This window comes from Embiotoca jacksoni, unplaced genomic scaffold (genome assembly GCF_022577435.1).
Source record: "Embiotoca jacksoni isolate LCO1_2020_lvr unplaced genomic scaffold, fEmbJac1.0.p SCAF_18, whole genome shotgun sequence".
Taxonomy (NCBI): domain Eukaryota; kingdom Metazoa; phylum Chordata; class Actinopteri; family Embiotocidae; genus Embiotoca; species Embiotoca jacksoni.
The window spans coordinates 8,383,929-8,405,589 of NW_027185318.1; the positions used below are offsets into that span (position 1 = coordinate 8,383,929).

The 21,661-nt window shown below is 39.6% G+C and overlaps 2 protein-coding genes across 2 annotated transcripts; one reads left to right on the forward strand and one right to left on the reverse strand.

Moving 5' to 3' along the window:
- Window positions 1-905: 905 nt before the first annotated feature.
- Window positions 906-5,112, reverse strand: LOC138200085 (protein yippee-like 5). The gene is made up of 3 exons (XM_069152527.1): window positions 4,942-5,112; window positions 3,319-3,490; window positions 906-3,189 (listed from the first exon to the last, which is right to left on the reverse strand). The coding sequence occupies exons 2-3, from the start codon at window positions 3,457-3,459 to the stop codon at window positions 2,965-2,967; spliced, it is 366 nt and encodes a 121-aa protein (XP_069008628.1). The 5' UTR covers window positions 3,460-3,490; window positions 4,942-5,112; the 3' UTR covers window positions 906-2,964.
- A 2,838-nt stretch (window positions 5,113-7,950) lies between these two features.
- Window positions 7,951-21,582, forward strand: LOC138200278 (phospholipase B1, membrane-associated-like). The gene is made up of 41 exons (XM_069152858.1): window positions 7,951-8,008; window positions 8,147-8,210; window positions 8,333-8,367; window positions 8,953-9,019; window positions 9,116-9,164; window positions 9,745-9,810; window positions 9,923-9,988; window positions 10,709-10,764; window positions 10,904-10,976; window positions 11,058-11,165; window positions 11,262-11,315; window positions 11,722-11,790; window positions 11,947-12,036; window positions 12,127-12,187; window positions 12,278-12,336; window positions 12,718-12,791; window positions 12,910-12,953; window positions 13,402-13,510; window positions 13,618-13,669; window positions 13,792-13,872; window positions 14,408-14,473; window positions 14,576-14,676; window positions 14,777-14,858; window positions 15,766-15,870; window positions 15,962-16,057; window positions 16,169-16,240; window positions 16,325-16,402; window positions 16,529-16,589; window positions 16,676-16,734; window positions 17,489-17,556; window positions 17,639-17,682; window positions 17,797-17,896; window positions 17,995-18,046; window positions 18,210-18,290; window positions 19,106-19,171; window positions 19,337-19,431; window positions 19,662-19,743; window positions 19,850-19,954; window positions 20,071-20,166; window positions 20,287-20,361; window positions 20,497-21,582. The coding sequence occupies exons 1-41, from the start codon at window positions 7,951-7,953 to the stop codon at window positions 20,779-20,781; spliced, it is 3,204 nt and encodes a 1,067-aa protein (XP_069008959.1). The 3' UTR covers window positions 20,782-21,582.
- Window positions 21,583-21,661: the final 79 nt, after the last annotated feature.

A 21,661-nucleotide genomic window follows, 5' to 3' on the forward strand; every position in this document is an offset into this window, starting at 1 on the left:
CGTTGTGTTCAGCCACCTTAATTAATATTTGTGTGAGCTCGAAGTTTAGTGCTGGGTGCTCTGTGTAGGGCGACTCCAGGAGTGACTGCAGAAAAGACCTGTTGTTGATTCCACCGCGGTGACACAGACCCTCACAGACACACCAACAAAGCAGCCTTCCAACAGGATCAGAGCTATAAATAACTGCACGGCAGCGCTGCAATATTAGTGGGTGGATTAGGAGAGTCGTCACGTCCTATTTATAAACCAAATGCAGTCAAACCTCTTCATCGTGGGTGATTCACAGCGAATGCGGAAGAGTTCGGATTTTATTTGGTGCATTTTAGCTTTTGGATTTAGATCACATTTTGTTTTTAGCAGTTAATGAAATATTGGCCAGCATTGGGCATTTGTTTAACAGCAAATATTTAATTTGACTTCTTTCATAATTTTTTTTTTTTTTTTTTTCTTCCCATTGCAGGGAATAACATCTCTAACATGAATTTCCAGACTGCAGTGAAGCGCTACGGTTCTTGCCAAGCAGGTTAACGTCAGAGGCAGGCAGGCAGGCAGGGAGGGATTCAGCATCATCCTTGGAAGGAAAAAAAAAAAAACACATCTTGAGCCCGTTTCTCAGTCGTCTGCCGCCACCTGCAGGTCCGAGACTTCCACTCATCGTCGCTTGTAGTCTTTTCCTCCCCATCACGTATGAAGAAAAACACAAGACCATGTTTTGCTTACGTACAAATTTGTCTTGACGACTAGGCGTCCATCAAATCTACAACCATGAATAACAGAGGAAGAAAGACAATTTGCCAGTTGATAGTGACTACTATCTTCTTCCATCTGTCCTCTTCTGTAGGAATCGAAGGATTAGGAACTGTAGGTTTCAAACAGTACTCGCATGGATCACTCTGACATGAGAATTGAACCCAGCAAGACTAAATCTTTATTTAGAAATCACATCAAAGAAACTCTTGCCATGGCAATACAAGAAAACAATTATTTTCCAATTGTCCAATCAATAAAATATTGAATAAGATAAATGTATCAGTCAATAAAATAGTAATCATATCATGTAAAGCAAATAAAAACACTTAACATATCAATAAAATGCTAAAAGTGAACCATAAAATGATAACTATAATCTCTTGTGACCACTGGCTGTGCACTGCAATGACTTTGGGTCATGAATGGTGTAAAGCGTCCTGCATATATTCCAACTTTTTTTGTAGAAATGACAACTCGCACTATCTTGCGTGACCTTGTAAAGGCAAGCAAAAACATTAACAGTGTCACTCGTGAAAGTGGGACCATTTTGGTAATGCTTACAGGCATTCATACACTGACTTGGTACAATGTTACACCAGGGGCCACAAAGCTGCGCCAACAACACCGTCTAAAATTAACCTCAAATGTCATGAAATATGTTTTGTTTTTTTGTTTTTTTTTAGTCTGATGATATAAAATTGAAGCCCTGGCCTCATCCAAGGACAGAGGCTCATCTTTAAAAGATAAATGCGCCATTAAAGCGTGCCTGGCTTTGTGCTGTAAGAAACAAGTCATGTTATGACCAAATATGCTCCAAGCCTGAGATTATAAAAAAAAAAAAAGAGGGTGGGTCACGACTCGACAGCGTCCGCAGTTAACCGCGTCGAAATGAGCGCGGGAGGGTCAAACCAGGCTTGATTTGAACATTAACATTGTTTTCCTGAATTCCCATAGTGTTGTATGTTTTTGTTTTTTTTGGAGCTATTCTTTCAGAAGCTCCGTTAGCCTGTCCCCTCTTGATCGCACGGTTGCTTTTCAGACGCTCGCGTGACCCACCCTCTCGTAATCCTGCCCTTCCAGCCAGCAGGCAGCCAGAGCGCGTCGCCCCGTCACCTCTCCGGACGCGTTCTGCCTCCGTCACATCTGGAGACGCGCGGCTGAAAGGTACGCGCTCCTGATGAAGTCACCAAAGTCACACGTTGCTCTTCACGCAGCACACAGAATCTATGGTGACGGATGGGGGGATTGGTAGAACTGAATGCAACTGTGGGGTTGTCTGCTGTGAAAGGACATCACTTCCACGCCACTTTGTGTACATTTGAACGACATCAAAGGAAAACTGCGCGTGCATCCGGTGAGCCGGAGCTGAATGAAACTGCTATCGCTGTCGAGCGCAACGATGAATACTTAAATATGACATCAATCTGTGCGGTCCTCACGGCATCATTTGGATGAGAACAGAGATTTGAAACACTACGACGTCCATTAAACTACCGGCTAAGAAAAGGTTAACTTATGCAGAATTAACAGCTACCGTGTTAATAATTGCACTCAATGCTGACCGGTGACAAATACACTGAGACAAAGTTCACAACACCGGAGCACAAATATCACAAAAGTAATATGTAGAGTGACATCTCAGTCGGCTGATTAACGTGTACCATGTAGACAGGGCTGGTGCTCGGTGATCATACTCAGCTCTGCTGCCTCCAAGTTATCTAGATAAATAAAACAACCAGCTGATGTTTTTTTTTGTGTGTGAATGTGAGTGACCTGTACTTTCATGCATGTATTTAATTAACCATAAAAGTGTGGTGCATGCCTTGTGCAGCGATGATGAAAATTCTGTGTGACCGGTGCTTTGAATGCTTCAGTGAACTTACGACGCCCTAGCAGTGTTCCCAGCTGTTGTTCCGGGGGGGGAGGGATGGGGGGGGGGGGTTGCCTTGTGACACATAAATCAAGGAGGACCTATCGTCTAATCAGCAGAGGCCTAAGGTCGTAGGCCACAGACAGGGAAAGAGTGTGTGGGGGGGGAGAGGTTGGAGGGAGGGGGGCATCAGTGAAGTCAAAACTTCACTGACTCCTAAGTGCAGGCGGTGGTGTGCAGCGCAGAGGCAAGGGAACGGAGGGGAGGGAAAGGAGGGCACGGGAGCGGGAGCGAGCCCTTCCCGGACAATCCATCGACGGGGGGGGGGGAGGGAGGGGGGGGGCTCACGAGTTGTCTGAGGGGACGTGCTCTTCGAAGCCCTCGCTCTCTCGAACCAACGCCCTCTCCAGGATGACGCGTCCCTCCTTGTACCGCTGACTGTCCTCGGTGGCAAACTCATAGATCCAGCCCAGCTTGCTGTTGCAGTTCTTGCAGCTGACGTCCCTCACCATGTGCCTGCCGGTGAGCATCACTCTGTCCTGCACCTCGCTGTACTGCAGGTTCACCACCTGTGGAGTTGACAATATAAGCTCGACCTCATTTTTGAAGCAGGGATTGAGGCATTGCGCGCGTCCTGCTTGATTCAGGAGGATGTGTCACGGCCGGCCACTTCACCAGCTAAATTCATTTCGCCGTACCTTGTTGAAGAGGAAAGCTCTGCCCGTGGCTCCTGTGAATCGTGTGGAGATGAGCTCGGATCGATTAGTCAGGATGGTGTCACAGTTGGCGCACGAGAAGAGGCGCGTTCCGCCAATGTGGTCCAAGAAGATACGGCCCATCGTGTAATCTCTGGGAGTGACTGAACTAAAACTAATACACGAGAGAAAAAAAGTGAAATAAAAACATTTGTTAAAGGTTTTGCTACATGGTTTATAATGTAGTATTTATTGTTTTAACATATTAACATATTTTAGGACTGTCTTTTTGATTTAGTATTGTAATCTGGCAATACTATCTCAAAGGAAAATGGCTTTACTTAAATTAGCAACAAGTACAATACAAACAGTTTTTTTTATCCACCTACAATACATACATATATATATATATATATATACACACACCAATATTGTCATATATATATATAATATATAACAAATAAACAAATATTTGTTATTATCAATTAATGTATTGATTATTTTCTTGATAAATCAATTTACTATTTGGTCTTTAAAATGCCAAAATGATTAGAAATGTCAACCAAGGTTTCTCAAAGCCGAAGATGCCACCCAAATATGACTCGTTTTGTGCCGAACCAACAGTCCTCAGCTTAAACATATTCAATAAACATATTCAATTGATCATATTCACATCTAAGAAGCTGGAATCATTCAATTTTAGCTTTAATTTCAATAATAAAAAAAACAAACAATGACAATTAATCACCTATCAAAACAGTTGATGATTAATTTTCTGTTGATCATTAATCAACTAATCATTGCTGCTCTCACCATGATGATGATGATGATGATGATCAGTATACCGCAATGTAAGTTTACATATACTGTGTTGCAGGATTACATTCACGTCACCCAACCAAAACATGCTGAATCCCTTTGGTAAATACAAAACCAGAGCCGGCCACAATACAGAGATGAAAAATGTACTTTACAGGCAGACTTTTACACTGTGGTGACGATCGGACTGAATTTGTAAAAGGTTTTTCTGTGAAAGTCTGCAGTTTGTCCTTGTGACTGTTTTATTAGTACCAATGTCAGGTAATAGAATATACAATGCTGTTTATATATATATATTTTTTTAAATGTATAATCTTGCACGACACAGGCTCAGAAATATGGCAATCAGCCGAATGTCTCATCTTCACTGTAATAAACAATGTTTACAAACTGTTTTTTTTTTTTAATAGAAACTGAATTCTAAACACAACGAGATCAAATCGGTATTTACCGAGTTATATTTTGAGGGGTTCTTCCCACCTCCTCTTTGCAAAAGCCGCTTCCTGTTTCAGCGTTTCACTGATTTCAACAAGTCCTGCCTGTCTCGTCAGACTAATGCCGACTGAAGATGGCAGCTGGGCTTTCAGTGGAGCTGAATACCAGCGCCATTATAAATAACCTCGTATTGAAAGATGACTAATCCTGACAAAAAAAAAAAAAGGGAGACGATAGCCGTCTTCCACTGGGATTCGGGGCAATTCGAGAAAAGCTAACCTAAGACTAGCCGCTCAGCTAACATCGTCCACGACAACAAGAACAAGAAAAACGCGTATCTCTTGCTTTATCTCCAAATGACGGTTTCCTTACCTTTTCGAACTTGTTTAAGCAGCGCAAAATGTCTCGGCCGGCAATGGTGACAACGATATTTAAAATTTTTTTTTTTTTTTTTAAAAGTATATCTCAGGCGGGCGTCTGTTGTTTGTGCCGTCGTCGTCGTCGTCGGGGCTTTTGTTATTCTTTTTCAGCTGTTCCCCGTCTGCGCTGCGCGAGCTAGTGTCAACATCCGGCTGTGACGTAAGCAGCGCTGCTCCGCCAGGTGTCAGCAGAGCGGAGCAAAAAAAAAAACACCAAAAAAAAAACACTTCACGTCTCCTCGGCGAAGCTGCCTCGACACGCAGGCTTTCTTATTCAAGAAGCAAAGGGTTCCCACCAAAAGTCACGTCAGCGTGCCCGGCACGATATGAGCGGCAAAGGCCGAGCTGCAGCACGAGGAGGACATGATGATGATGATGATGATGATGTCACAGTAGATAATAATGCACATATTTGATGTGGGAAGAAAAGCAAATGTATATAAATAATAGTTCCCTTCCGATCAGGGGGCGAGGGGGGGGGGGTGTCCTGCTACTGTCAATGATGATAATAATAATAATAATAATAATAATAATACTTGTGGTATTAGTATTTTTACATATAAGCACAGGATGTGAATACTTCTTCCACCACTGGCTACTGTGCAGGTTGGATCTTTGCCTGTTGTGACGTGAAACCTTTTGCAGCTATGACAGGTCAAAATGTGGACGTGGACATTTCCTCGGTCCCTCCAGGAGAGACATGCAAAGTTTGGTTTGATTGAAATCTGATAACTATCTTGCTGTTTCACTCTGCAGCGATTCCAAGGGTCAGGCTATCTATAAAGCCAATTTAAGGATGAACTCATAAAGAGTTTTGCAATCTAATCATATCTCAGAACATCTCCAGAAGTACTGTGTATGCAACACCAGGAAGTTACATTTACTGTGTCATCACTGGTTAAAATTATCTCCTGACTGTCCATGTAGTGGTGCACAACTGGAGGAAAGCATATTAGAAATGACTTAAAATAAAATTGTGTACTAATATTCTACTCTTAAGATTTACATAATGCTGTCAATATTATTCATGTTGTGCTTCGACGTGGAAAATCCTCCCTGAAAGCTGGAGAACTAAGAAAGCAACCTTTGAATAAGTGGAAGAATTTGTAATGGTAGTTTGAGCTTATACACTTGAATGAGTTTTATTATGACCCAGAAATGTATTCACTATTCTGGGAAATCACTGGTTACTATCACTGTATCCACAAACGATGTCCTACTTCTTGGAGTGACGAAGCAGCTCCTGGCCATGTTCATTTTTTTGTCTTTCTTCTTTAAAAAGCACATTTAATTTTTTTTATTGTCTGAAAAAGATTCCTTTTCGTCATAATAAAATAGTGAAGACAAAGTAAAAAAAAGGAGAGAACTAACATCTCATTAGATATGCTTTCTAAAGCTTTTGTTCCATCTATGTCTTCAATATGTGGGTTACTACAAAGGCCCTTGATTATAATTCTTTATTTTGGTTATTTGGTGTTACTCCCTGACTCTGTATTGTGTAAATACAGAACACAAAAATGTTATTTATGAAGAACCGTGTGCCTTCAACCATTACACGTGTCAATATTTACTGATGGCTAATTAGGTGTCATGGTGATTGTCATAACCCTGACTTAATATCTGACTGACCTTCATATGTGTCCATTTGGTCATTCATAAGACGTGAGGATGTTCTTTTAATTCACGTCATAAAATGACAAACAACTGTAGATAGAGAGTAGAGACGATATGACTGGTAATGTTATCCAGATAAACTGATAAGAAGAAGATATAGAAAGACTCTAAATGCAGGACTGATTATTTCACATCTTTTCACAAGAGAAGTTCTCCTCCTTTTCCCTTTTAAAACTTTACTCTCTCGGGACTCCTGGCCTTCTCCACACCCTTTACAGGTACAGTGTACTTTTACAGTCACTGAGAACTCAGTCTTTCTTCGTCTGAGGCTGAGGGGTGGGGGAAAGGAGGGAATTACACAAACCCCTCAGTGTGGATAGTACTCAGTATCTCATCACATCATGACTACAGCTGCATTCCTGATTCTGGCAGCCCTTTTTGGATCCTGCGCTTCGTTTACAGGTAAATACAAGACATTGTTATACTCATGGACAAATTAAGCGCACTGAGTTACTTGTTGCAATCAGTGGAAGGCAGCACAGCCATGAGATCCGAGTGATTTGGTGACTGAATAGACAGCCTGCTTTTTTTTAAGGATTTGTTGTGGTGATGTTCACAATGTTGGGTGATGGATGTTATACCTAATTTAGCACATACACATCCAAATGTGGTCAAAAGTAGATGACACGTTCTTCTGCATCTGTTACTTTACCTGTGTATGACAGAGTTTAAACGTTAACAAACATTATGATATCTGGCTTTTACTGATGTGCACAGTAAAAAAAAGTTTACAAGTGTCTGTTCAAGGACTTTTGGCTGTAATCACTAAAAGAGTGAAACACAGAAAATTTGTCACACTACAGTTTATTACACATGATGAGACCAGCAGTAAACAAAAGCAAATTCAATGAATTATTCATGAATCAGCACTGACCTTCAAGGTAAAGTGCATTATAAGTAATGTAACAAACAAAGCATAGAAAAGGTCTTGAGAGAGTTTAACTAAGAAAACTGGCACTTTTAGATCTTTTTTATCGTCAGAGAGCCATTGTATTCAAGTGGAACGGGGTGTGCATGGTCCACTGAGGAAGTTTTATGGTTACTAGTTAACTTTTTCAACCTAACACTCTGAAATGTTTGTGCGTGCATTAATATAAATACGTTTCTGCCTTATTTCAAATGTAGATGCTGTTGAAGTTGATACACGAGAAAATGAACTTTCATCAGAAAAGGTGTCTGTATTTCAGTTGTGGCACCGTTTCTTCATTAAAAAAATATATGTATTATTATATTTTAGACTCTAAATGCTGGTCTGACAATCTGTTTTTTTTATGTGCTACAGACAGAAATGTACATGCCAATACTCTGCTCACCAATACCTGCTCCCTTCTCCCCATCCTCCTCAGGTAACGCCCTCTGCAATCATAATCAATAAGAATATTGATCTGCTACTACTTTGTGAGATTATTGGGTATAAAGATCAGTCCTTTCATTCTCGTTGGTTACACTGCTAACATTTAATTTCCTCCTTTTCTCAACATCAGTCCATGCTCTCAGACCTGCTGATGTCACAGCTGTTTACACTTTGGGAATGCCACTTTCAAACAGGTAGACAACAAAAATTAAAATGCATAAACATTATGCATTGTTTCCAGAATGGATTTAAAGCTAAACCTAATTATATTAAATATACTCACAGTCTCTTATAATGTGTCTGTCTTCATTATCAGGGATGAAGCATCCAGAATTGTCAGCAGAATAGCTGGTGAATATGAACTCTCACTTACAGCCAGTTGCAACATTTTCACATGGTTACAAATTTAATCATGAAGTTGACAACAATGATAATCTTTCAAACCAAGTAGCAGTACTTTCTGTATACTATTTTTTTTAAATAATTATCTTAATCTAGTTTTCTACGTATGTTTTTCAGCCTGGTCACCTGATTTTGTTTCAGTTAACCACAACGATCCTCCTCTGTCATTTATTAACTTTGAGTGGATTTAAACTAAAACAGATGCTTTTCACACAAGTCAGGCTTAGTGATCACGTAGAGTTTAGTTCAAGGTCTGAGTCAGGACCGTGTTGCAGGAAAATGTAGAAAAGCTGCCAGAACAATAAACATAGTCCGGTTGAGTTTATCTAAGGATAAGATAGTGGGGTCATAAAAAACGGTTGTTGAACTTTATTTCACATTAAAGCAAGCAAAATTGACGACATAAATAAAAGCTTTCACCTGCTGTCCTTTTCACAGCAGTCATTATGTGATAATATATAATCCATCACCTGATTGTGTAAGGGGTTACTCATATTACACACTTATTTAACTGTATCTGTGTGGTTTGAATAGAGTTGCTGTCCATGTTAAATCCTGAGGTGATCACTCAACACGTGGATCAGACCTCATCACAGCCCAGGTAGCACACACACACACATCACGCATGGTCACACACATAAATGCTTTATAAGAAGCTTGCTGCAGGACTCCTTATGTGTGAGTGTATGTGTTGCAGGAGTTTACTGAAGGAAGCAGAAGAACTGTCTCTTTCACTTGCACATCAGGTACAATTAACACTCATAACAATTTTGTATGTTTTAAACCTTTTATTATTTCAGTCACCTCTACTCCTAGTGAGTTTATCCACTATAAATATGATCATAAATGAATAAGAATGAAATATTTACCATGATACTTTGACTGAAAGCAGAATATCAGATCAAGGACTGTGTGCTATCCCTTCCCCGAAGACAGCTCAGTGGGAGATCGAGCAACTTTCACCAAAACTAGAAATCACAGTTAACGAGACTCAAACAAAGTGAAGCTAAGATGAGATACATTCACGGTCTCCTGGGTGAAGCTTCATTTTTAATTGACAGATGAGAGAGTGGTAGTGATCCTCTGATCTAACTCTTGGCAAATTTCATGGTAGACAAAAAAGCAGAAAATGCCAGAAAGTTCTGAACAAGAAAACACACCACATCTCCCAGAGTGACTTTGTGGTTGTCTCAAACTGAATCATAATGTCTCAGTGACTCCGGTTATTTCTGTTAGCTCAAGAGTAGACGGTCCTGGTTCATTAAACCAACTGAAGCATCTAATTTATTACAAACAACTGTAACAGTTTCCTGTATGTACCTGCAGGTGACAGACTGGAAGCTCGTGCTGCTGTTCATCCCCACAGACTTAATGTGTGCGTGTTCATCAGATGTACGTTTCCTTTATTCATACCTCCTAAAACAAATCCCACTTTATGTTGCATTTGATGTTGTGTTAGGATTTCAAAAGAATTGTAAACAATTATGGCTTCTATCTTCTTCAGGTTGATGAGGATGTTAAAACTGTGGTGCGGGAAATGGAGGCAGCTCAGCAGATCCTACACGAACGGGTAATGGTACTTTTTGTTGAATACAGAATTTTGGGTCACTTTTTGGACGACATGCTATAGTATGACTTTTTATTTATTTTTATTTTTTTTTAAATCATATTTTGGACAACATGCCAGTATGACTTTTCTTTGAATATTTTGGATGACATACTTTGGATATTTTGGATGACTTTTTTTTTTTTTTTTATCACTTTTTGGACTATGACCTTTTTCTGAACTGACATGGATGCCTCAAGTTACTTCTCACTGTGAGGCAACCAGTGCTCCACTGTGTTCAATTCAAGTCGGTCCGACAAAATCTGTAGCAGGAGTTTGTTAAAGTACAACATGTGTGAAGCGCCAAAAATGGCAACTAAATTCAAAATGGTGGACTTCCTGTTGAGTTGATGTAATGGTGCGTTGGAACTTTTTTGTATATTTCGGTGTGATCCACATGTCCAGCGAATTTCATCCATGTAGGTAAATGTAGCTGCCGGGGCATCTGTTTAGGGGGCGCCAGCGAGCAATTTGGCCACGGCCACTCTCGACTCCACTAAAATCTGAAATTTTTCGCTGGGAGAGATGCGTGTACCAAATTTCATGAGTTTTTGAGTATGATAAAGCCTCCAAAAATGCAGCTGTTTACGGAGAATAATAATAATCGCTTGAATAACAATAGGGCTTTCACACCATCGGTGCTCGGGTCCTAAAAATAATAACGTGCTGGGTGTATGTTTCCAGTTGCATCGCACTTTAGTTCATGTGGCAGTCTGGAGTGGAAATCATCAGCAAGATAAGTGAGTGCTTCAAGTTTTTCCAAGTAAAAATCCAGCAAAACCTTGCATCTTACACATGTGTGCAGTATTCCACCTGTAGTGGTATCAGTATGTCAATTGTGAAGGCAGATTATAGTTATGTGCTTGCTTTGTATTATAGCGGGTGCGAGTGTATGAGAGATGCAACCATAAACCACAACCTACAAAAAGCAACTCTTCTGACAGCACTGCAGGTGAAGTACATGGCGCTGTGCTTCTTAGCTTGCATCTGAATCCCATTTTACTGCCTGCCTGACCATCTAATTTCTTTCCAGGACTCTTTAAGTCATGTCTTAAAAAATCCTCAGTGGCACAGCAGAAGTGAAGACTTCACTGTTGTGCTGCAGTCGGCCCCAATTATCCTTGAACCCAACTCAGATTATGTAAGTGTTGCTTTAAGTTATACAGCTTTCTTCCAGTAACTATTCATAAAAAAAAAAACTGTTGGCTAACTGTATATATTATTTGTTTCTCTGAAGGAAAACACACAGTCTGACCTGACCCAATTTGCGGTTCAGCTATGGACAAACTTGGTAAATTCTTATTAATCAAAATCACACGTGGCATTCAAAAGAACAGTTTGTATATACACAGTTAACTGTGTGACAACCAGAATGCTGTAGCTCTAAATGTTGTTTTGCCCCCCCCCCCCCCTGTTGTAAAATGAGCCAGGAAAGAGTCACTTTGATCCCAAAAACCAAGAGTAAGGTGAAGCACTGATTACAGCGAGCGTTCGTATGTCTGACACCGGATGAGATAAGAGATGTAAAGATTAACCTGGGAGATTACCGACAGTATGATTAACTCTGACATTGTTCACTCTGCATGCATGTATGAGCAGAAGAATCAGTACAGTCAGATGCTGTATGATCACTGATTGCATAGAATGGCTCCAGCTGACCCCAAAATCCTAACAAATCCCAACTCTGCCTCCTCCAGCTTCAGCCATCGACAGACCAGGTCGAGGTCATGGACAGCAGCTTCATCCGTATCCCGTGCCCCACCCAGGTCAGGCACGCCAACACAGTTTATCAAAAGCTGCCTACAAAGCCATTAGATATGTGGCTGCTGTCCAACATATAGAGCAGACATTCAAATCATTATTAAGACTTAGAATTTGACACTAAAACTATCACAACTGAGATTTTTCAATCTTCATCCCAGGAGCGACCTTTCCTGCGAACACAGATGAATTCTCTCACTGAAAGAGAGGGGGCGCTTTACACCGACGCCTCCGCTGCACTAACAGATCCTGTAAGAGGTTTTCTTTGACAATTTCAAAACCAGATTGTAGAGTTATTGAGTAGAAATTTTAATTTATGGGCGTATACTATATATTTTTAGGTTATGGGTACTGAGATACCATGCACAGACCGTAGTCCATCTCTGACCACCCCCACCTCAAGTAAAAAAAAACCCCACTTGTATCAACTTTTGGAAATATATATAATTAAATTCAACCAAGCTCAACCATGTTATTCTTTCTCCTGTGTAGTTCATGAGCTCAGACCTGGAGACATCAAGGTGGTGGCAGCAGTAGGCGACTCCCTGACAGTGAGTGCTTCCATTCTTCTACCTCCGTTTTGCTAATATCTGGATTTATATCTGGAAAAAAAAAAATCTACTTAACCCAATAAGCATTACTATAGATTAAGATCAGGTGTTTAGTATATAAAAGAACAGGATGACAAATCTAAAGATATTGAACGATTGTATTTGTACTGTTTATGAGTGGCTATGTGCAGATAAGCAAATGAAACATGGGTAAGATTGCAGTTAGAGTGAAATACTGATTGAATTTCAGTTTATATAATGGTTATATTTGCATATGACCTTGGAGCACTCACGACTGCAATATATGTGCAGATTTAATCATTATTCCCTTTGGTTCCACTAGTTCTAGTATTACTGTGTAACACCTGATGTTTTCTGCAGGCAGGCAATGGTGTGGGTGCCAAGGCAGACAACCTTCTGTTGGTGATTAATGAGTACAGGGGACTGTCATGGAGGTAGTAACACAAGTTAAAGTTTGTTTGAATTTTGACAATGTGGGAAAACACTTCAGGAGTTCATTTTATAATTCTGCAGCATTTAAAACTAACTAAAGGCGATTTCTACAATTTTCAGCATCGGTGGTGATGAAAATATAACCACTGTGACCACTCTGCCAAGTATGTCTGTCTCTTATCTTTTTACTTATAATGACATTAATATTAAATGACAAAATGATGCCTGCTTGAGGTCAATTTTGTCCAATAAAAAATGCCAGTCACAGACCAACTGTTGCACCATGCTTGATAACATCTAAATTACTGTTTTATTGCCAGACTGCACAACTTGCCTTTAATGCCAGCTAATGACCTCAATTAACTGAATGTTTTGACTGCTAATACTAAATCATCCAAATATATTACAGATGTGAGATAAAATTCACAAATTACTCATGAGCTCTAAATTGATTTAGCTAATAATGCAATTAATCAGACGAGGAGCATTTCTTACTTACTTCTTCCTTCTTACTTACTCGATTCTCTTTACCTAGAATTTAAAATTTTATGAATTATATCAATAAAATCTCTGTTTTAGTTTTCTGACCTTCCCAGTGATTTTTTTTTGCAGACATTCTGAAGGAGTTTAACCCTTCACTGACTGGATTCTCAAAGGGAATCGGTAAAGAGGACCGTCCAGAAGCCTTTCTCAATCAGGCTGTGGCAGGAGCAAAGTGTGGGTCAGTCACATTTTGTTTTACTTAGTTTCAATTTTGCTGACCTTTCAGGGCTAGACAAGCAAAGAATTTGTACAACTTTTACCCTCAAAACTTGTTCCTGTTTTCAGTGATATGGTGCAACAGGTGCGAATCCTATTGGACAAAATGAAAAACGATTCGGTAAGGCAGTGATAAACTTCAGTTCAAACACACTTAAATGTGATCTTATATGAACCTTATCTCAGTTCTATGCTCACAATTAATGTACTAACAACAGAACATTTACCTCTTTTCGATTTCAGCATATTGATTTCCACAATGACTGGAAAGTGATCACCATGTTTATTGGTGGCAATGACATATGTGACTTCTGCACGGACAGTGTGAGCACTCTTTTTTTCCTCCACAGATTTTCACAGTAAAATCAGATTCTGTATTTACCTTGGCCTAATGCTTCGATAATTTTCATACTGTAAATTATTTTACAAGACAAAATGTTGTGTTTGGTCATTTGAATTTGTATCTGTTTACAGGCAGTCAATTTGTTGATCTAGATGATCTACTTTCCTTTTCATGTTGAAAGCATTAATCATCTAAAATAGGATAACTTGTTTTATGAGAACTAATGATTGCCAACATCAGCACAACAATTTCCCAGACATTGACAAAACTCACAAAATTGGTTGTTTAGTTGGATCAACAGATTCTTAATAGAAGAGGAAATCCAGCAATTCCCAACATTCGGGAACCTGAAACCAGCAAAGTATTCAGCTATTATCGAAATAGTTGCTGTCAAAATACTAATTGATTTATTGACCAATTGTTCCAGCTTTAGCTTGTTTCACATTTATGTACGCACAGGTTTCATTTCATGCTTTTCATGTTTTTGTGCTAATGAAAAACATGTTTATCCCGCAGGTTTTCTTCTCACCCAGGAATGTGGTCGGCCGTATCCGCCAAGCTCTAGACATACTCCATAAAGAAGTATGTTTCAAGCACTTTACTTTACTTGCACCTGTGTGTTAGAAACGTCACAATCACAATGCAAAATGAAGACGGCCTGCAAACTTGTTTTGTATCTTCCAGGTACCTCGTGCTGTTGTCAATCTGGTAGAGTTGTTAAACATTGTAGCGCTGCGTGAGCTGCACAAAGATAAAAGTCTGGGCTGTCCCACCTGGCTTGTGAGGTCAGTGAATTTTGGTTACATTAGACTTAGTTTAACCTAAATACTTTTGACCACCAGTTTGACCATACTTTAGTATTCAGCCGTCTTGTTTATGTTTCAGTCTAATTTGTCCCTGCATACTGAAGCCTAAGGAGGAATCATCTGAGCTCCAGAGGGTCAATGACTTCAACAGAGCTTATCAGGTGCAAAACCAAGACAGGTTAAAAGAAAGCTTTTCTTTATGTGGCCTGCAAACTTCTGAACTTTGCACATTTCCACAGCGACATTATTCTTTTTCTACTCGAAAGTAAAAGTAACACCTAAACATGTCATGGTTCTAACTGTTAGTTTGCTGAGCTTCCCATTTTATTTTGAAATCACTTACCTCTCGTTTCTGTTGATTCACTTTCTGCTCTTGTGTTTCTTTTCCCGCCAGTTCTTCTGCTTACCTTGTCTCATTAACGAATCAGCACTCGTGTTTAGCTCTGCCTTTCTGTCTTTGACTCATCGTCATGTCTTCATTCCTCCTGGTAATTTCATTGCTTGCCATCTTAATACTCTTCGTCTACGAATTTCCTCACTTCCTGAGTTTTTGCCTTTTTGCCTGCACCTGTGTCTCTTTGTTTACTACGTAAGTAGAGCTCTACAAAACTCCATCTTCCGTGTCGTGTATTTGGTTCCTCTCTCTTCCTGTGACCTGTTTTGACAAAAACAGCTTTCTCTGCTATATTTGTGTTTATAAAAGGTGAAGGCACATCTTTTGTATGACCCTTAAATAGTGTATAGTAATATTAGAATGATCATCAGTAAAAAAAAATAATTATACTTTTTAAAGGTACATCTGTATTTTTTTCTTTCTTTATACCTGTTTACTATTAAATTGTATGATGTGGCTACAAAAAAGGATTCCAAGCATGCAAGACCAGTTATTGAAGACGCTGAACAAAAAGGAAAGCAGAGAAAGTTCACCAAAAATGAACCATAATCAACATCACCTGAACATTTTAAAGGCTAAAGAGTGTGTACTACCACTGTCAACTTGAAATATTTGTCACTGTATGGATAAATATTTTTGTGTGGTTGTTATATGGTGGCTGTTTTTCCTTCCAGCATGCTATGAGAGAGCTGATTGACTCTGGGCGATATGACACACAAGACAACTTCACTGTGGTTCTGCAGCCCTTTTTTAGAGAGGTTGTCCTTCCCCGGTTAGAGGTAAGAACAGTCAGCTCTGGAGCACAATCATTTTTATTTGGTTATTTGTTTTAATTTGTTATTACTTACTATCTGTGCCTTGTTTTTCAAGGATGGCCGGCCTGACCGCTCTTACTTTACACCTGACTGTTTTCATCTCAGCCAGAAAGCTCACACTCTCATGGCTCGTGCTCTTTGGAACAACATGGTAGGATTTGCTTTATTAGAAAGCATTTCTCACCTTTTGTATTTTGGCGACATTTGTTTCTTATTTCTCCTAATGATCTAAAATAAATCACTGACTTTCACAATCTCTTAGTTAGAGCCATTGGGCAACAAGACTTTCACACAAGACTTCACAGCTGACATTGAGTTGAAGTGTCCCTCTGAGGTAAAAGTTGATCAAAACTGTACAGTAAACATTGTTGTTTTTATCACTTTTGTGTATTGATTTTTTTTTTTGTCCTTTTACTAGACCAATCCATTCGTCAGGACTGCTATCAATAGCAACTACACCTTTGCAGGCCCTCCACCCACTTCTGCTCCAGTTACAGTAAGTTATAGCTTCTGTCTTTCATACACAACAAGGTAAAACAGGAAAGTAATTATTATTCATGCATAATGCCTAGTAATTGATTATGCCTATAGAAATCCTTAAACTACATCTGTTATTCTGTAGAACTGGGGCAGTGACTTCTCCTGTGTGAACACAGCTCCATCCAACTCTGTACCCACCTCAGGTAAGCTTTCAGGTGACACTCGGTTATTACCATAAGTCTAATACAAGGCTTACATGTGAAATGTCTACATGTTTATGTTTTGTTAGCTCATAGGATACGGCCTGCAGACATCAAAGTGGTGGCTGCTGTAGGAGACTCTATAACGGTAAGTTATATGCATACAAATGCGACCAAGGATTTGACTTTGTGGAATAAATTCTCTAAATAGTTTGCTTCATTCAAGACTTACTAGCTTCCACTTGCTTCTCGCAGTCTTTTAAATTAAACACTTATTCTATTTGTCTTTGTTTTAAATATTTTTATTTCTTTCTCTTTTTGTATTCCTCATAAGCCTTTTTGTGTTTAGGAAAGTTCTAAATTAAGTGCATTTGTTTGCGAGTAAACTAAAACTAGACACCAGAAAATGTAGTAAAAGCCTATTAATACATTCCCTCATCATTATTTCATAAATGGTATTATCAGTGGTGTAATACTAGTAATGATGGATGCAATTGTAACATTTTTAGCCAGCTCTATTACATTGTCTTGTCCTGTGGATCATTTTCTCCATACTATTTATGCAAAATCCTTGCTGTCATGCTGTGTTTTATCTGTAGGATCTTTACTAGAGCCATGAGCAATAAAGTTCTGTGGATTTGAATAATGTTAGTTAATGCAGTTGGACTGAGTAATAATGGACCCACTGCTGGATCAATGGTGTTACACATTCCATTTCTTTAGGTACCTATATATCAAGTTAATGTAAGCTCAGAGAGCAAGATCAATTTAATGAGTCAGAGGGTGAAATGGATAAAATGTGTTTTGAAATTATTCAAGGCTTTGTAGCGAAAAAAAATTCCCCTCGGGGATTAATAAAGTAACTACCTAACCTAACCTAAAACCAGCTCTCCTGCATGCAGGCCGGCTTTGGTGCAAAGGCAAAGAATCTGCTGCAGTTAAGAACAGAGTACAGAGGGGTGTCATGGAGGTGAGACACTGCACACAAACCACATAAACTAATTGCATTGTGAACGGCTTATTCATTTGCTTGTCTGTATTTCATTAACAAGCATCGGAGGGGATAAAGATCTTGAGCGTGTCACAACATTACCTAGTAAGTCATAAACCTCACTTTCGCACCACTAGATGGCAGAGTTGGTCTAAAACAAAACTAACATTTTGTCTTGTATGCAGTAAAATACTCACATTGTTTTTTCTTTTACATCAGATATCCTGAAGAAGTTCAATCCTCACATCAAAGGAATGTCAAAGGGCCAAGGAAAATGGCAGACTGGCTTCAATATGGCTGTATCAGGGGCTAAAATATCGTGAGTTCTAATATTCATGTGTTATCATGTTCAAATGGTTCTCTGTTACTGTTGTCAACATTTTTGTACACTCATGACAATGAATCAATTCCATACAGAGGAATCCCAGGGCAGGTCCGACACCTGATTGATACCATGAAAAATGACTCTGTGAGTTTAACATGAATATTTCTAATACATTCTCTGATTTACAATTTTTGCAACAAATTATAGCTAGTATTTTATAGTAATGTGCTAGTAAAACAAGATAATTCAATCTTTGCTCCATCTGTTTGGCTCTCTGAATCCTTCACCATCTACTGAATGGAACTAGATGGTGAATTTTCAGGACGACTGGAAGCTCGTGACCCTCTTCATTGGAGGCAATGACCTGTGTCAGTACTGCAACGACCGGGTGAGTTGCTTTAAGAAGTCGTCACAGGAACTGCAGGATGATCCAGTGGGTGACGGACATTTTCCAAGCACTCCCCTCCAGAAAAAGAAGCTCCTGCTATAGCACAGTGGTTAAAAACCTCCCTTGGTGTTGTGTGATGCCCTGTCTCATGATATCACTGCCCAAATGGAACTAAGCACTGGAGCAGAATAATCAAGCTTTGTGAGCAGCCCTCCCCTAATTGTTTTATTGTGTCAGAGTGAGATGAGAGCAGACATGGTTTCTTTTCAATGAGCACATTCTGTCACTTTACCCCTCCAACACAGATCCCCCCCCTCCCCCTGCCCCCGCCCCCTCCCTCCTCTGTCTGCACTAAACAAGCACACAGGGCACAGTGACAGGCCTTGTTCACTAAGAGGCATAAACAACACAAGTCAACCCAGACTCTCTTCATCCTGTCTCTGTCTCAATGCCTCCTTCGCTCTCTTTCTCTTTTCTTATTTATCCTCCCTTTTTTTCCCCCCATATCCCATTTTTTTTTTTACTCTCCATTACTCTCCTCGTGCTCCACTGACAGGGGAGTCTCTCTTTTAATGTTTGTGCTTTGAAGCAGAATATCAAAGCGCAGCATCAATTTAAGATGAGCTCTGAAACCGTGGTAGTGACAGCTTAGGGTTAGTTGTTGCTGGTACACGCTTACATGTTGTATTGGCTCTTTTGGTTGATATTTGCTGAGATTCAAATTTGGCCAGTTTTCCTCCAAGGTGCCTTAATCATGCTGCTCATGTTCATGAATTAATAACAGACCTTGTGCATTGTGTGTCTCAAAACTACAGGCCTCTTTGTCACCTGAGAACTACAGCCATCATCTAATGACAAGCTTGGATATCCTGTACAAAGAGGTGAGATGATGTTATCTACTAATACATAATACTTGACTGAATAGGAATATATTGGGGAGAGATCCTGCAATAAAAAAATGCATAGGTTCACCTTTCCTTACCTCTCCTTAGATTATCATTTGCCAATTTTGAATTTTACTCTTTGAACCTGCTCTCTGACTACAGGTTCCCAGGACGATTGTCAACATCTTGAATATTCTGGAAATTGAAGGGCTTCGCCGGATCAAAAGGGACAGCCTTGGGTGCAATGTGTTACAAAAGTACGCACATTGACCCACTCATGACAAATCAATTCTTCATGAACCAAGAGCACTGAGTCCGGCAAGATTGCTCTTTTGAGTCAAAAGCACTTCTTTTAATATTGATCTGATACCAAGTTAATCCAGCAGAGAAATATATAAGAAGAATGAGGCATTTAATAAAAGACTGCCTCATCCCTGAATCAATAATAAATCCACTAACTTGGTATATTTTCATCCTTTATCCACAGGTATGTCTGCCCATGCTTCTTGATACCAGGAGAGGATTCACCAGAGCTGGCTGAAGTAAAACGGATCAATAGGGATCTGCAGGTTAGTCGACAGGAACAGTGAGATGAAAATGTGGGCTTTCTAACAGGTGTTGATGAAACAGGGTTATTATATTGGCTGTAATACTGTTCGCTTTTATTTCTCTCAGATTGAGACTGAAAAACTGGTGAATGGAGGCCGCTACGATGGTAGAGAGGACTTTGCTGTGGTTGTCCAGCCGTTTTTTAAAAACTCCGTTGTTCCTTTGAATGCTGTAAGCGCACTGCACAGATACAAACATGTAACTTTAGGACAGTAACATGTCTGACTCCTCGGAGCACATTATACCCGCACATCACACACAATGATGTTGAATTTATTCTCCTCCAGGACGGCAGACCTGACGCCACTTACTTCTCTGAGGACTGTTTCCACTTCAGTGAACGAGGACACGCTGACATGGCGGCAGCTCTGTGGAATAATATGGTGAGTCTGGCAAGGCGAACAATAAAAGCCTATCTGTGTTTGACAGGAGAAGGGTTTTTGGATGAAGACATCTCATTAGGTCATGAACTGAGCAAAGATGTATTTCTGTTATATCTCTAGTTGGAACCAGTGGGCAAAAAACAGACATACAACAATTTCACAAATGCCAGAAATAACATCAAGTGCCCCACTGAGGTAAGAAAGCTGCCACACGAGCACTTTTTTTTTTTTCATGCTACTGCTGACCTAGTTGTGAACAGTTTATGAATATTGACAGTTCATGGAGGTGGATTTGACTCAGTTTAAGGCCTTGCTGTTGGTGTGTTACAGGAGAATCCTTACATCTTTACAAAGGTGAACAGCTTACCCAGTTGGACCACACCAACAGGCACAGCCCCGCCTACCACCACCGCCCCAGGGCCCACGACGCACAGCACAGCCCAGCCTCTCAATCCGTATTGCTCGGACACTGTGCCAGTATGGCTCGCCACTGTGCTGGTTGTTATTAGTCTTCTGATTGGCTCGGCGGTGACCTGGCTCCTCTTCTCCTGCAGAGTCAAGAGAAGCAGGAGGAAGATGACAACTGCAGTGGAGATGAAGGGCACAATGTTTTGAAGTGAACTTCTTGTAATTTTTGCACTGGACAAATAGATGGAGAGAAATTAACTAAAAAAAACAACAGCATTCATATCATTTATGTTGACTGTAGAAAATGTATTGTTGGTGGTGATAATAGGAACGTTTTTCATGATAACACGTGATAAAATAATCCTGTCTTCAAGGACTAGAGAGGTTGTTATGTCCTTGAACTGCAAAAAATATTTCTGGAGAAGCTACCCAGTCTTTACTTGAATGAAGCAATAATGAGAACAATAGAGATTCTGTTAGAAGTCCTGCATTTAAACCCATTTGTGGGTGAAAGTGTTGAGAATTATTGTAATAAGGTGTATCAGAGTATTTGATACTCAGAGGTATGTTTCCTTTCTCACTTTTGTATCACTGTTGCAATAACTGGTAAGGCATATTTAAATGTTGTAACTGTTCTTACAACAAACTTAATAAACCTATAGAATCACCAACCACAACAAATCAGTGGATTTCATGTGCAAAAATATAAACTACCCTTATTGACTGCACATTAAATTATTTCTGCTTTGTTTATTTGCTTTATTTGAATGAAAGTGTGTTTCAATTTACTGTAACACTTTTAAACAGCATTTTCAGATTAATTTTAGAGTGAAACACACAACAGTTGCCTCAAAACCAGAAAGAAGTTGCTCTTTCTGGATCTAACAACAGTACACTATAGTATGGTAGGTGTAAATATGGTAATTTTGTGCAATCATAAATAATTGGACAAACAATGACATTAGGTACACTTTCTTTTCTATTGCCTTTGGTTGCATCAAAAGTAGTTTTGGGGGTTGTAATTTGAAATAAACATCTTGCCATAATGTGATCTGGTATTACTGCTTAATCGAGATGTATAATGTAA

Bases quoted from the DNA above. Each gene is read 5' to 3' on its own strand.
- LOC138200085 (XM_069152527.1), bottom strand. From the start codon at position 3,459: ATGGGCCGTATCTTCTTGGACCACATTGGCGGAACGCGCCTCTTCTCG. The intron at 3,190-3,318 runs GTACGGCGAAAT...TCAACTCCACAG, and splicing joins GAGCTTTCCTCTTCAACAAG to GTGGTGAACCTGCAGTACAG.
- LOC138200278 (XM_069152858.1), top strand. From the start codon at position 7,951: ATGTACATGCCAATACTCTGCTCACCAATACCTGCTCCCTTCTCCCCA. The intron at 16,058-16,168 runs GTAGGATTTGCT...ACAATCTCTTAG, and splicing joins GTGCTCTTTGGAACAACATG to TTAGAGCCATTGGGCAACAA. The intron at 19,432-19,661 runs GTACGCACATTG...CTTTATCCACAG, and splicing joins GGGTGCAATGTGTTACAAAA to GTATGTCTGCCCATGCTTCT.